Consider the following 13075-nt stretch of genomic DNA (forward strand, 5'->3'; position numbering starts at 1 on the left):
TTATTTTAAATGTCACCAACAAAAACAAACAACAAAACGAACGTGAGGCTATACATGCTACTAACAAAGACAACAACGCACAAATGAGAAAAGGAAAAAGGCTGCCTAAGTATGATTCCCAATCAGAGACAACGATAGACAGCTGTCCCTGATTGAGAATCATACCCGGCCAAAATCAAAGTACCAGAAAGCATAGACTTTCCCACCCGAGTCACACCCTGACCAAACAAACAGAGAATAAAAGGATCTCTACGATCAGGACTTGACACTCAGTACTGGTACTGCAGGCTCCTTGTCATGGATCGTCCTACAGGCTCCGTGCCATGGATCATCACCGGAGGCTCCGGGCCATGGATCATCACTGGAGGCTTCGGGCCATGGATTATCACTGGAGGCTTCGTGCCATGGATCATCACTGGAGGCTTCTTACGTGGAGCCAGAACGGGTCTCACCGGACCGAGGAGACGTACTGGACGTACTGAAGCCTGGTGCGTGGAGCTGCCACAGGGCTTACTAGGCTGGGGAGACATACTGGAGGCCTGGTATGTGGAACTGGATCAGGTCTCACCGGACTGGGGAGATGCACTGGAAGCCTGGTGCGTGAAGCAGGCACCGGATATACTGGGCCATGGAGGCGCACTGGAGGTCTCAAGCGTAGAGCTGGCACAACCCGTCCTGGCTGGATGGTTATCGTCGCCCGGCAAATGTGGGGCGCTAGCACAGGATGCACTGGGCTGTGCAGATGCACTGGAGACTGTTAAGGGAATTTTTATCAATGATGACTAATTATGTATACATTTCAATCAGGACTGACTAGTCCAAATGCTATTATGTACTGTACATATATGAATTTTCTCTCTTGCTCCCATTCCCAATTGTATATAATATAGTTAGGAGTTTAGAACAATGCCTTGGTAGAAATGAATGAACTACCTCCAGATGGCAGGGACAGACTATCTCCAGACTGTCTAGAATGCTTATATCTACACTGACTGACCTTGGATTTAGGTGAGGAGGGAAGGCTCGAGAACTATAGGGCCTCTCTACCAGTGTCAAGAAGAGATAGAACATTAGAAAACGCTCACGTCATTTTCAGTTAATAACCTGTGGTAAAATGTGTATGAAGCCAGTACTCTCTTGAATTAAACATTCTTATAAAATAAAGGGTCTTACAAACCCTTTATGCATTGACAGAGTGTTTAATTTTGATTGGGAAATAAAACAAGAGGAATTTAGAATTCCTTCAACAGAGACACAGTGTGCAGAGCCGGCACAGGATATCCTGGGCCGAAGAGATGCACTAGAGGCCATGAGCGCTGAGGTGGCACAATCCATCCTGGCTGGATGCCCACTCTAGACTGGCCAATGCGAGGAGCTGGAATATAGCACACAGAGCTGTGAAAGCGCACTGGAGACAATGCGCGCTTCACTGCATAACATGGTGCCTGACCAGTACCACGCTCCCTACCGTGAGCATGGGGAGTTAGCTCCGCCAACCTCCCCGTATGCCACCCCAATTTTGGGGGGGGAGTGGCCTCCCGATCTTCCTTGCCAACCGTGACCCTGTGTAACACTGGGCCCCTTTACTAGCTGCTTCCGCCTTCCCGCTGCTTCCACGGCAGGCGATCCTTTCCAGCCAGGATCTCCTCCCACGTCCAGGATCCCTTTCCTTCCAATGTCTTCCCATGTCCACTCTGTCTACTCCTCCCGGCCACGCCGCTTGGTTCGTTTGTGGTGGGTTGTTCTGTCACGATCGTCGTCAAGGAAATGACCGGACCAAGGTGCAGCGTGGTAAGCGTACATTCTTTTATTTTAAATGTCACCAACAAAAACAATAAACAACAAAACAAACATGAAGCTCTGTAAGTCTATACATGCCACTAACAAAGACAACAACCCACAAATGAGAAAAGGAAAAAAGGCTGCCTAAGTATGATTGCCAATCAGAGACAACGATAGACAACTGTCCCTGATTGAGAATCATACCCGGCCAAAAACAAAGAACCAGAAAGCAGACTTTCCCACTCGAGTCACACCCTGACTAAACAAACAGAGAATAAAATGATCTCTACGATCAGGACTTGACACTCAGTACTGGTACCCCGTGTATATAACCAAGTTATCATTACTCATTATGGATTTATTCCTTGTGTTATAATTTGATTCTATTATTTTTCTCTACATTGTTGGGAAGGGCCCTTAAGTAAGTATTTCACTGTTAGTTTACACCTGTTGTTTTCGAAGCAAGTGACAAATAACAATTTATTTGATTTTGTGGATATTAACTCCAGTTGTTATTTTGTGGAATTCAAACAGAAGCATTCTATATTTATTAATCAATCAGTATTTTGGTTGACCTATTAAAGAAATTATAAAAAAATTTTCAAAAACAAGAAAACAAAACAAGTAAAATAGCCTCACAGAAGTCTGGTGCACTTTTTATTGGTTCAGAGAAAAAAAAATGTCCTGTGTGAAAATCTTTTGGGCACATGTTCCATATCCAATCTTAAAAGAGAACTTCCTCTCCCTCTCAAGTCTTTTGAGAACATTATGAAAAAGACAGACACATGACTAAATGAAAAAAAATGTCAAGTAAAAAAACTTAAAGAATAACTTTCATAGTTTAACAAAATAATAAATATGGAGCACTCTTCTCTGTACAGAGACATAACATTGACTATCTTTTTATAAAAAAAATATGACTTCAGTGCATTTTCTTTGCAAAGCACTCACTGTTCCTTCAATATACCACCTCATATACCATATTTTAGAATACTCTGACATCAATGCAATGGCCTTAAAGGGATAGTTTGGTGTTTTGGCAATTCATTATGATGTCTCTGCATCCAGTATGAAGGAAGGTAGAGGTGCTGTAGTTTTGTGAGCCAATGCTAACTAGCTTAGTGCAAAGACTGGAAGTCTTCGGGTACAGCTAGTTAGCATTGGCTCACGAAACTACCTCTAACCCCAAACTATCCCTTTAAGGATACAAACAATCAATCATCACGGAACACAGGAACCCCCTTCCTGGAAACACAGAGTGTAAATCAAAACTTCACAGCCTTTTTTCTTTGTCGTCATCTCAAGACACAAACACAGAAAGAAAAGGCACAAGTAACTACAGTTTGGGTAATAGTGGACAAAGAGGAAACAAATAAAAGTGAATTTGTTGTTCATTAACGATTTTGGTAATTTACAAATGTATTCATATTTATTTGACATATATATATTTAAATATATATTAAGATCGCAGTATCAATAGAGATACAGGTAAGATCAAGAGATTTAAAGAAATCGTCAAAAAAAAAAAAGTGCATTTTATAACAAACCTGAATATTGCAGAAGAACTAACAGTTAAGTTAACAATTGAATTGAAAACTGTGTAAAAACAAAGCAATACAAAACCCAAAAACAAGAGTTGCAACAAAAAGCATAAAGTGCTCTGGCCTTGATTGGTTGAGTCTCCACCTTAGCTTCTTCCTCCTCTGAACCAGTCGTTCTGGACCGCAACCCTGGTGTCTCCTGCCTCTCAGACTGCTATCCAATCATGTGTGTGGGAGGGGGTGACTGGCTGACTAGGGGGATGGTCCTGCCTGGCTGTGTGAGGGCCATCATTTTCTGGTCTCTCCCTCAGACCTGTGTGAGTGGGAGGAGCTGTGTAAGCTGTCCTTTTGCATTGTGTTTATCATCCCTGGGTCCATCCTACCCTGGTGCTAGGTGGAGGGTTTGGAACATATGGGTGGGGTTATACTGGGAATGCATAGCCCTGATTGGCTGGCTCCTACTACTTCCTGGCTGTCAGACCAGTGGTCCCCAGGAGTTCTGAGCCCTTGAGTTATGGGGGTCCTGCACCAGGGGGTTTCCCTCCTGGTCTGGCCCAGTAAAAGCCCCTCCATTGGGGGAAAGGAGGTCGAGGTGGGGGTAGTGGGGTGGGAACGGGGACGAGCCTGCACCATCTGAATGCCCCCAATGGGGATCATCAGGTAGGGCACCCTGGCCTGCTGGGAGTACAGAGGCAGGTGGCTGAAGATGCGGTCCATGGACTGGGACTGGGCTTTAGGGCTGTCAGTGGGGGACAGACGGAAAGCTGGGGGGAATGACAGGCAGGGCTCTGGACCAATCTGCCCTTTACTTGGTGTTCCTATCCTCTCCTGTACGGGGAGCAAGTACCTCATCATTACTTCACACAGTAGAACAAAACACTGAACATGTTTTCACATTGCCTTTGGCTAAACTGGGCTTCCAATGCAGATTTTAAAACACAGTGGAGGGGAGCAAGCAAGACGCAACCACAGGCATTAAACACCATCAGCCGCAAGCCTGATGACAGGAAAAAAACTCTCAAAAGTACATTTACAAAGTGTTCTCATATAGTGAGTGTTAGCTTAGTAACAAAAGGGAAATTACTCTGCAAAAAGATGTGTTTACTACTGACCATTACTGACAATGTAGTTATGTGGAGGGATGGCTAATTACATCTCATTTTGTAACTGACAAAACTACAGGATCACCAAGTGAATTATATACATAACTTACCATTGAACCCACCTGTCTGCGATCGCTGGCCATCATACTGGGGATGTCCCATGGCAAACGACTGGGAGACCTGCGAGGTCTATGTTGCACCCCCGGGGACGAGGGAGAGGCCCGGACCCACAACACCCGATACTGGCTAGGGGACAGAGGCCACAGGGGGTACAGGGGGGATAGAGCTCTGATGGGGGATGGTTCTCTCTTGGAAGAGGGCGAGAGGTGTCGGTTGGGGGAGGCCAGCTCCAGTCTGGGGGAAAAGCTTCGGATGGGAGAGCAGCTCTCACTGCTAGGGGAGAAGGCCCTGGGGGAGGCGTCCCAGAACAGTGCCCTCCGGCTTTCTGGAGAGGAAGCACGCCCGCTGGGCCACAGTCTATGGGTGGGAGAGGGCTCCTGGCTGAGGCAGGGATCTGGCTGGGGTTCTGGGGCTGAGGGGTCAGGCGTGCCCTGCTGGGACCGTCTTCCGCTGCTGGAGTGCCCCCATGTGGACAGACGGCAGTCGGGTGAGGAGGACGGCTCGTTGTGAGATGAGTACTCCTCTTCATCATCCTCGTCATCGTCCTCCTCTGAATCATCCACGTCAGAGAACTGGTGCTCATCCTGGTCCTCAGAGCCAGATAAATGCTCTTCAATATCTCCTGATGAGAAAAGGGGAAAATTTACACTAAGCCTAATTCTCCAAACTCCAGTCCTCCAGAATGCACCTAAATTAACACAGTTGTGTTCAGTAGTCACAAAATGCAATAAAGCAGTCAGAAACAGAGTAAAACGGGGAGGTACTATCTGAACTTGTCCAATACGGAACACTTGGTCTAAACTAGTTCCAGATTGAAAGGCAAGACTGAAAACCAGCAGATAATGCAGCTCTCCAGAAACTGAGTTCACCTAAGTCATTATGGACTTACAGTGAGCTCCAAAAGTATTGGGACACTGACACATTTGTTGTTGTTTTGGCTCTGTACTCCAGGACTTTGGATTGGACTACGAGCTTCAATAAAAATACAACATGTTATAAACACTTCTACATAAATGTGGATGATACCATGATTACAGATAGTCCTGAATGAATCGTGAATAATGAAGAGAAAGAGAAAGTTACAGAAAGTTAGACACACAAATATGCTAACCTCCCCTGCTATTGTGAGAGTTTAGCATGTTTTTTGGGGTATAATATTTGTGCGTCTAACTTTCTCACTGATCATTATTCACGATTCATTCAGGACTATCCCTAATCATGATAGCATCCACATTCATGTAGAAGTGTTTTAGAAACTGCTATTCTTATTCACAATAAAAGTGACTCCAAAATGACACGATACATTATTTACCATTCCTTACTACTGGGCAAAATACATTTTGACCACAACTAAAACAAACAGAAAATGCATCCAACAAGTTTGTAGTCACAAGTTTGTAGTCACACGAGTCACAAGCCTGATGTAATCATTGCATGCTAGGTACATGGGTCCAAATACTAAACTTTTGACTACTTTAAAATACATAAGTAAATTTGTCCCAATACTTTTGGTCCCTGAAAATGGGGGGGGGGACTATGTACAAAAAGGGTGTCATGTTTTGTCATTTATTATCTTGTCTTGTCCCTGTGCTTCCCATTCTATTCGTTTCCCTCTGCTGGTCTTATTAGGTTCTTTCCCTCTTTCTATCCCTCTCTCTCCCCCCTCCCTCTCTCACTCTCTCGCTCTCTCTTCTCTCTATCGTTCCGTTCCTGCTCCCAGCTGTTCCTATTCCCCTAATCAATCATTTAGTCTTCCCACACCTGTTCCCGATCCTTTCCCCTGATTAGAGTCCCTATTTCTTCCTTTGTGTTCCGTTCCTGTCCTGTCGGTTCCTTGTCTAGAATTCACCGTGCTGTGTTTGTGTATCGCCCTGTCGTGTCGTGTTTTCCTCAGATGCTGCGTGGTGAGCAGGTGTCTGAGTCTGTCTGGTTCAAGTGCCTTCCCGAGGCAACCTGCTGTTCACCTGCTGTTCAAGATCGAGTCTCCAGTTTGTCCTCGTCATTTCGAGTGAAAGTTGTGTTTTTTGTTTGTATTTACTTTACTGGATTAAAGACTCTGTTTTCGCCAAGTCGCTTTTGGGTCCTCTTTCACCTGCATGACAGAAGGAACCGACCAAGGAATGGACCCAGCGACTTCAGACGCTCGTTACACTGCCGTCGAGATCCAAGGAGCCATGCTCGGCAGACACGAGCAGGAATTGTCTGCTGCTCGCCATGCCGTGGAGAACCTGGCCGCTCAGGTTTCCGACCTCTCTGGACAGTTCCAGAGTCTACGTCTCGTGCCACCTGTTACTTCCTGGCCTGCCGAGCCTCCAGAACCTAGGGTTAATAACCCACCTTGCTACTCCGGGCAGCCCACTGAGTGCCGCTCCTTTCTCACGCAGTGTGAGATTGTGTTCTCTCTCCAACCCAACACATACTCTAGAGAGAGAGAGCTCGGGTTGCTTACGTCATTTCACTCCTTACTGGCCGGGCTCGAGAATGGGGCACAGCTATCTGGGAGGCAAGGGCTGATTGCTCTAACAAGTTCCAGAACTTTAAAGAGGAGATGATTCGGGTTTTTGACCGTTCAGTTTTTGGTAGGGAGGCTTCTAGGGCCCTGGCTTCCTTATGCCAAGGTGAACGGTCCATAACGGATTATTCTATTGAGTTTCGCACTCTTGCTGCCTCTAGTGAGTGGAACGAGCCGGCGCTGCTCGCTCGTTTTCTGGAGGGACTCCACGCAGTGGTTAAGGATGAGATTCTCTCCCGGGAGGTTCCTTCAGATGTGGACTCTTTGATTGCTCTCGCCATCCGCATAGAACGACGGGTAGATCTTCGTCACCGGGCTCGTGGAAGAGAGCTCGCATCAACGGTGTTTCCCTGCTCCGCATCGCAACCATCTCCCTCCTCTGGCTCAGAGTCTGAGCCCATGCAGCTGGGAGGGATTCGCATCTCGACTAAGGAGAGGGAACGGAGGATCACCAACCGCCTGTGCCTCTATTGCGGAGTTGCTGGACATTTTGTTAATTCATGTCCAGTAAAGCCAGAGCTCATCTGTAAGCGGAGGGCTACAGGTGAGCGCAACTACTCAAGTCTCTCCATCAAGATCCTGTACTACTTTGTCGGTCCATCTACGCTGGACCGGTTCGGGTGCTACATGTAGTGCCTTGATAGACTCTGGGGCTGAGGGTTGTTTCATGGACGAAGCATGGGTTCGGAAACATGACATTCCTTTCAGAGAGTTAGAGAAGCCTACGCCCATGTTCGCCTTAGATGGTAGTCATCTTCCCAGTATCAGATTTGAGACACTACCTTTAACCCTCACAGTATCTGGTAACCACAGTGAGACTATTTCTTTTTTGATTTTTCGTTCACCGTTTACACCTGTTGTTTTGGGTCATCCCTGGCTAGTATGTCATAATCCTTCTATTAATTGGTCTAGTAATTCTATCCTATCCTGGAACGTTTCTTGTCATGTGAAGTGTTTAATGTCTGCCATCCCTCCCGTTTCTTCTGTCCCTACTTCTCAGGAGGAACCTGGCGATTTGACAGGAGTGCCGGAGGAATATCATGATCTGCGCACGGTCTTCAGTCGGTCCCGAGCCAACTCCCTTCCTCCTCACCGGTCGTATGATTGTAGTATTGATCTCCTTCCGGGGACCACTCCTCCTCGGGGTAGACTATACTCTCTGTCGGCTCCCGAACGTAAGGCTCTCGAGGATTATTTGTCTGTGTCTCTTGACGCCGGTACCATAGTGCCTTCTTCCTCTCCGGCCGGGGCGGGGTTCTTTTTGTTAAGAAGAAGGACGGTACTCTGCGCCCCTGCGTGGATTATCGAGGGCTGAATGACATAACGGTTAAGAATCGTTATCCGCTTCCCCTTATGTCATCAGCCTTCGAGATTCTGCAGGGAGCCAGGTGCTTTACTAAGTTGGACCTTCGTAACGCTTACCATCTCGTGCGCATCAGAGAGGGGGGACGAGTGGAAAACGGCGTTTAACACTCCGTTAGGGCATTTTGAGTACCGGGTTCTGCCGTTTGGTCTCGCCAATGCGCCAGCTGTTTTTCAGGCATTAGTTAATGATGTTCTGAGAGACATGCTGAACATCTTTGTTTTTGTCTATCTTGACGATATCCTGATTTTTTTCTCCGTCACTCGAGATTCATGTTCAGCACGTTCGACGTGTTCTACAGCGCCTTTTAGAGAATTGTCTCTACGTAAAGTCTGAGAAGTGCTCTTTTCATGTCTCCTCCGTTACTTTTCTCGGTTCCGTTATTTCCGCTGAAGGCATTCAGATGGATTCCGCTAAGGTCCAAGCTGTCAGTGATTGGCCCGTTCCAAGGTCACGTGTCGAGTTGCAGCGCTTTTTTAGGTTTCGCTAATTTCTATCGGCGTTTCATTCGTAATTTCGGTCAAGTTGCTGCCCCTCTCACAGCTCTTACTTCTGTCAAGACGTGTTTTAAGTGGTCCGGTTCCGCCCAGGAGCTTTGATCTTCTAAAAGAACGTTTTACGTCCGCTCCTATCCTCGTTACTCTGACGTCACTAGACAATTCATTGTCGAGGTTGACGCTTCAGAGGTAGGCGTGGGAGCCATTCTATCCCAGCGCTTCCAGTCTGACGATAAGGTTCATCCTTGCGCTTAATTTTCTCATCGCCTGTCGCCATCTGAGCGCAACTATGATGTGGGTAACCGTGAACTGCTCGCCATCCGCTTAGCCCTAGGCGAATGGCGACAGTGGTTGGAGGGCGACCGTTCCTTTTGTCGTTTGGACAGACCATAAGAACCTTGAGTACATCCGTTCTGCCAAACGACTTAATGCCCGTCAAGCTCGTTGGGCGTTGTTTTTCGCTCATTTCGAGTTTGTGATTTCTTACCGTCCGGGTAGCAAGAACACCAAGCCTGATGCCTTATCCCGTCTGTTTAGTTCTTCTGTGGCTTCTACTGATCCCGAGGGGATTCTTCCTTATGGGCGTGTTGTCGGGTTAACAGTCTGGGGAATTGAAAGACAGGTTAAGCAAGCACTCACGCACACTGCGTCGCCGCGCGCTTGTCCTAGTAACCTCCTTTTCGTTCCTGTTTCCACTCGTCTGGCTGTTCTTCAGTGGGCTCACTCTGCCAAGTTAGCTGGTCATCCCGGTGTTCGAGGCACTCTTGCGTCTATTCGCCAGCGCTTTTGGTGGCCGACTCAGGAGCGTGACACGCGCCGTTTCGTGGCTGCTTGTTCGGACTGCGCGCAGACTAAGTCGGTAACTCTCCTCCTGCCGGTCGTCTCAGACCGCTCCCCATTCCTTTTCGACCATGGTCTCACATCGCCCTAGACTTCATTACCGGTCTGCCTTTGTCTGCAGGGAAGACTGTGATTCTTACGGTTGTCGATAGGTTCTCTAAGGCGGCACATTTCATTCCCCTCGCTAAACTTCCTTCCGCTAAGGAGACGGCACAAATCATTATCGAGAATGTATTCAGAATTCATGGCCTCCCGTTAGACGCCGTTTCAGACAGAGGCCCGCAATTCACGTCACAGTTTTGGAGGGAGTTCTGTCGTTTGATTGGTGCGTCCGTCAGTCTCTCTTCCGGGTTTCATCCCCAGTCTAACGGTCAAGCAGAGAGGGCCAATCAGACGATTGGTCGCATACTACGCAGCCTTTCTTTCAGAAACCCTGCGTCTTGGGCAGAACAGCTCCCCTGGGCAGAATACGCTCACAATTCGCTTCCTTCGTCTGCTACCGGGTTATCTCCGTTTCAGAGTAGTCTGGGTTACCAGCCTCCTCTGTTCTCATCCCAGCTTGCCGAGTCCAGCGTTCCCTCCGCTCAAGCGTTTGTCCAACGTTGTGAGCGCACCTGGAGGAGGGTGAGGTCTGCACTTTGCCGTTACAGGGCACAGACTGTGAGAGCCGCCAATAAACGCAGGATTAAGAGTCCAAGGTATTGTTGCGGCCAGAGAGTGTGGCTTTCCACTCGCAACCTTCCTCTTATGACAGCTTCTCGTAAGTTGACTCCGCGGTTCATTGGTCCGTTCCGTGTCTCCCAGGTCGTCAATCCTGTCGCTGTGCGACTGCTTCTTCCGCGACATCTTCGTCGCGTCCATCCTGTCTTCCATGTCTCCTGTGTTAAGCCCTTTCTTCGCACCCCCGTTCGTCTTCCTCCCCCTCCCGTCCTTGTCGAGAGCGCACCTATTTACAAGGTACATAAGATCATGGACATGCGTTCTCGGGACGGGGTCACCAATACTTAGTGGATTGGGAGGGTTACGGTCCTGAGGAGAGGAGTTGGGTTCCGTCTCGGGACGTGCTGGACCGTTCACTCATTGATGATTTCCTCCGTTGCCGCCAGGATTCCTCCTCGAGTGCGCCAGGAGGCGCTCGGTGAGTGGGGGGTACTGTCATGTTTTGTCATTTATTATCTTGTCTTGTCCCTGTGCTTCCCATTCTATTCGTTTCCCTCTGCTGGTCTTATTAGGTTCTTTCCCTCTTTCTATCCCTCTCTCTCCCCCTCCCTCTCTCACTCTCTCGCTCTCTCTTCTCTCTATCGTTCCGTTCCTGCTCCCAGCTGTTCCTATTCCCCTAATCAATCATTTAGTCTTCCCACACCTGTTCCCGATCCTTTCCCCTGATTAGAGTCCCTATTTCTTCCTTTGTGTTCCGTTCCTGTCCTGTCGGTTCCTTGTCTAGAATTCACCGTGCTGTGTTTGTGTATCGCCCTGTCGTGTCGTGTTTTCCTCAGATGCTGCGTGGTGAGCAGGTGTCTGAGTCTGTCTGGTTCAAGTGCCTTCCCGAGGCAACCTGCTGTTCACCTGCTGTTCAAGATCGAGTCTCCAGTTTGTCCTCGTCATTTCGAGTGAAAGTTGTGTTTTTTGTTTGTATTTACTTTACTGGATTAAAGACTCTGTTTTCGCCAAGTCGCTTTTGGGTCCTCTTTCACCTGCATGACAAAGGGCTGTAATTTTTAAACGGTTCACCCTATTTGGATAAAATGACCCTCAAATTAAAGTTGACAGTCTGCACTTTAACCTCATAGTCATTGTATCATTTCAGACCCAAAGTGATGGAGTACAGAGCCAAAACATAAAAAAATTGGGCACTACACCCCAATACCTTTGTATATAAACACACACTCATACACACAAACACATGAAATGGGCACAAGGACCAGGACAAGGTGACTTCCTACCCAACATAACATTGTATCAACCTGATGCTATAAATAGCGAGCAGATTGGCAAGGTTTGATTTAATGGAATCGTGCTGCTGTTCCCATTCATGAAGTCTAACAGCTAGCATTTGAATGGAAGGGTTGTTTGAATGGGCTGTCCTTGGCTCAGTGTTGAGTGCAGTCTGCTACCGGGAGGGATGGAGAGAGGGATGGGTGGCATTGAGCCTGCACAGAGAGGGGGTGGATGTGAGTGTCTGGAATGCTGTTCTTTACAGGCCAGGACTGCCGCCTTGAAAACAACACTGTACATCTCTCCCATCCTGCACCAGAAACAGACTCTATGGAATGTATTTGGCCATGTATTCTTCATGTATTAATTTTATATTTACAATTTCTCTTCAGCACAAGAGTAAGGAGAATAGCAACATATAGCCTTACATATAGCTTACATATAGATACAAGGCTAGCTATCGTGTCAGGTTTGAGGAAAGATGTTTGATGAGTGAAGTTTCCTCCCTATGGTATTGTACCTGCTTCCTCGGTCTCCGGCTCGTCCAGTGAAGACCCAGACGTTTCCATTGACTGGCACTTCTTCCCATGAGCCTTGGACTTCATGTGCTTGGTAAGGTTCCCTATGAAGACAAGGAAAACAAGAACAGCAAAGCCACATTAGACTGAACCAGAGCAGGGTAGATGAGGAATAATTGATGTTGGGAGAGAGACCGGAGTACAACCAAATAGTCGAGCATAACTAGGTTTGCAAAATTCTAGATTCCCGGAATTAGGAGGGAATAAGCAGGAAATCCAGAAACCTCCAACCAGGATTTCTGTAAAACCAGGGAATATTCAATAAGAAAGTTACCTGCATTTTGCAACACTAAGTCTGAGTCGTTTTTAGACGGAACATCACAGCCCGTCGATGGGGAAAACCACCTGTTGTTACCTAGGTTACCCCCATTGGCTCACAGCTAAAAACTTGACCTTCTTCAAACTGAATTTTCTTGTCGGCTTGTTTTAGTCAATTACAACATTCATTACTACATTTAAGAAAAGTACAACATTGCCTACTCCCAAGCATTCTCATTACTAAAAGTAATATTGTAGGACATCCCTCATGCCCCTTTTCATGACTCAGGAGGCATTTTGCCTTCTGGTAGGCCGTCATTGTAAATAAGAATTTGTTCTTAACTGACTGTTATTTGCCTAGGTTAAATAAATCAAACATTTGGGGAAAAAATGACGGTGCTAGCAGCCAAGTGAGTGAGTGCTAGCTACCTACTGACCGGAACATTATAAGCTAGCAAAAACCAACATAAACAAACAGACAATACAGTTACAAGTAGTGAGTGGAGTTACAAACAGACTATACTAAACAAGTTAAATGTCTTAAAC

General features: G+C 47.1%; 1 protein-coding gene across 2 annotated transcripts in view; it reads right to left on the bottom strand.

Moving 5' to 3' along the window:
* Positions 1–1784: 1784 nt before the first annotated feature.
* Positions 1785–13075, bottom strand: part of LOC124043734 (transcription factor HIVEP3-like) — a 117542-nt gene continuing 106251 nt past the window's right edge. Inside the window, exons 5-7 of one of the 2 annotated variants that reach the window (XM_046362640.1) lie at positions 12214–12315; positions 4549–5168; positions 1785–4151 (exon numbers count right to left, since the gene is read on the bottom strand). In XM_046362640.1, the coding sequence (XP_046218596.1) occupies positions 3714–4151; positions 4549–5168; positions 12214–12315 (1160 nt within the window). In that variant the 3' untranslated portion in view covers positions 1785–3713. Of the gene's footprint in view, positions 4152–4536; positions 5169–12213; positions 12316–13075 lie in introns of both variants that reach the window. The other variant, XM_046362639.1, reaches the window with a different exon arrangement.

Source organism: Oncorhynchus gorbuscha, linkage group LG09, assembly GCF_021184085.1.
Source record: "Oncorhynchus gorbuscha isolate QuinsamMale2020 ecotype Even-year linkage group LG09, OgorEven_v1.0, whole genome shotgun sequence".
In the NCBI taxonomy this organism is placed as follows: domain Eukaryota; kingdom Metazoa; phylum Chordata; class Actinopteri; order Salmoniformes; family Salmonidae; genus Oncorhynchus; species Oncorhynchus gorbuscha.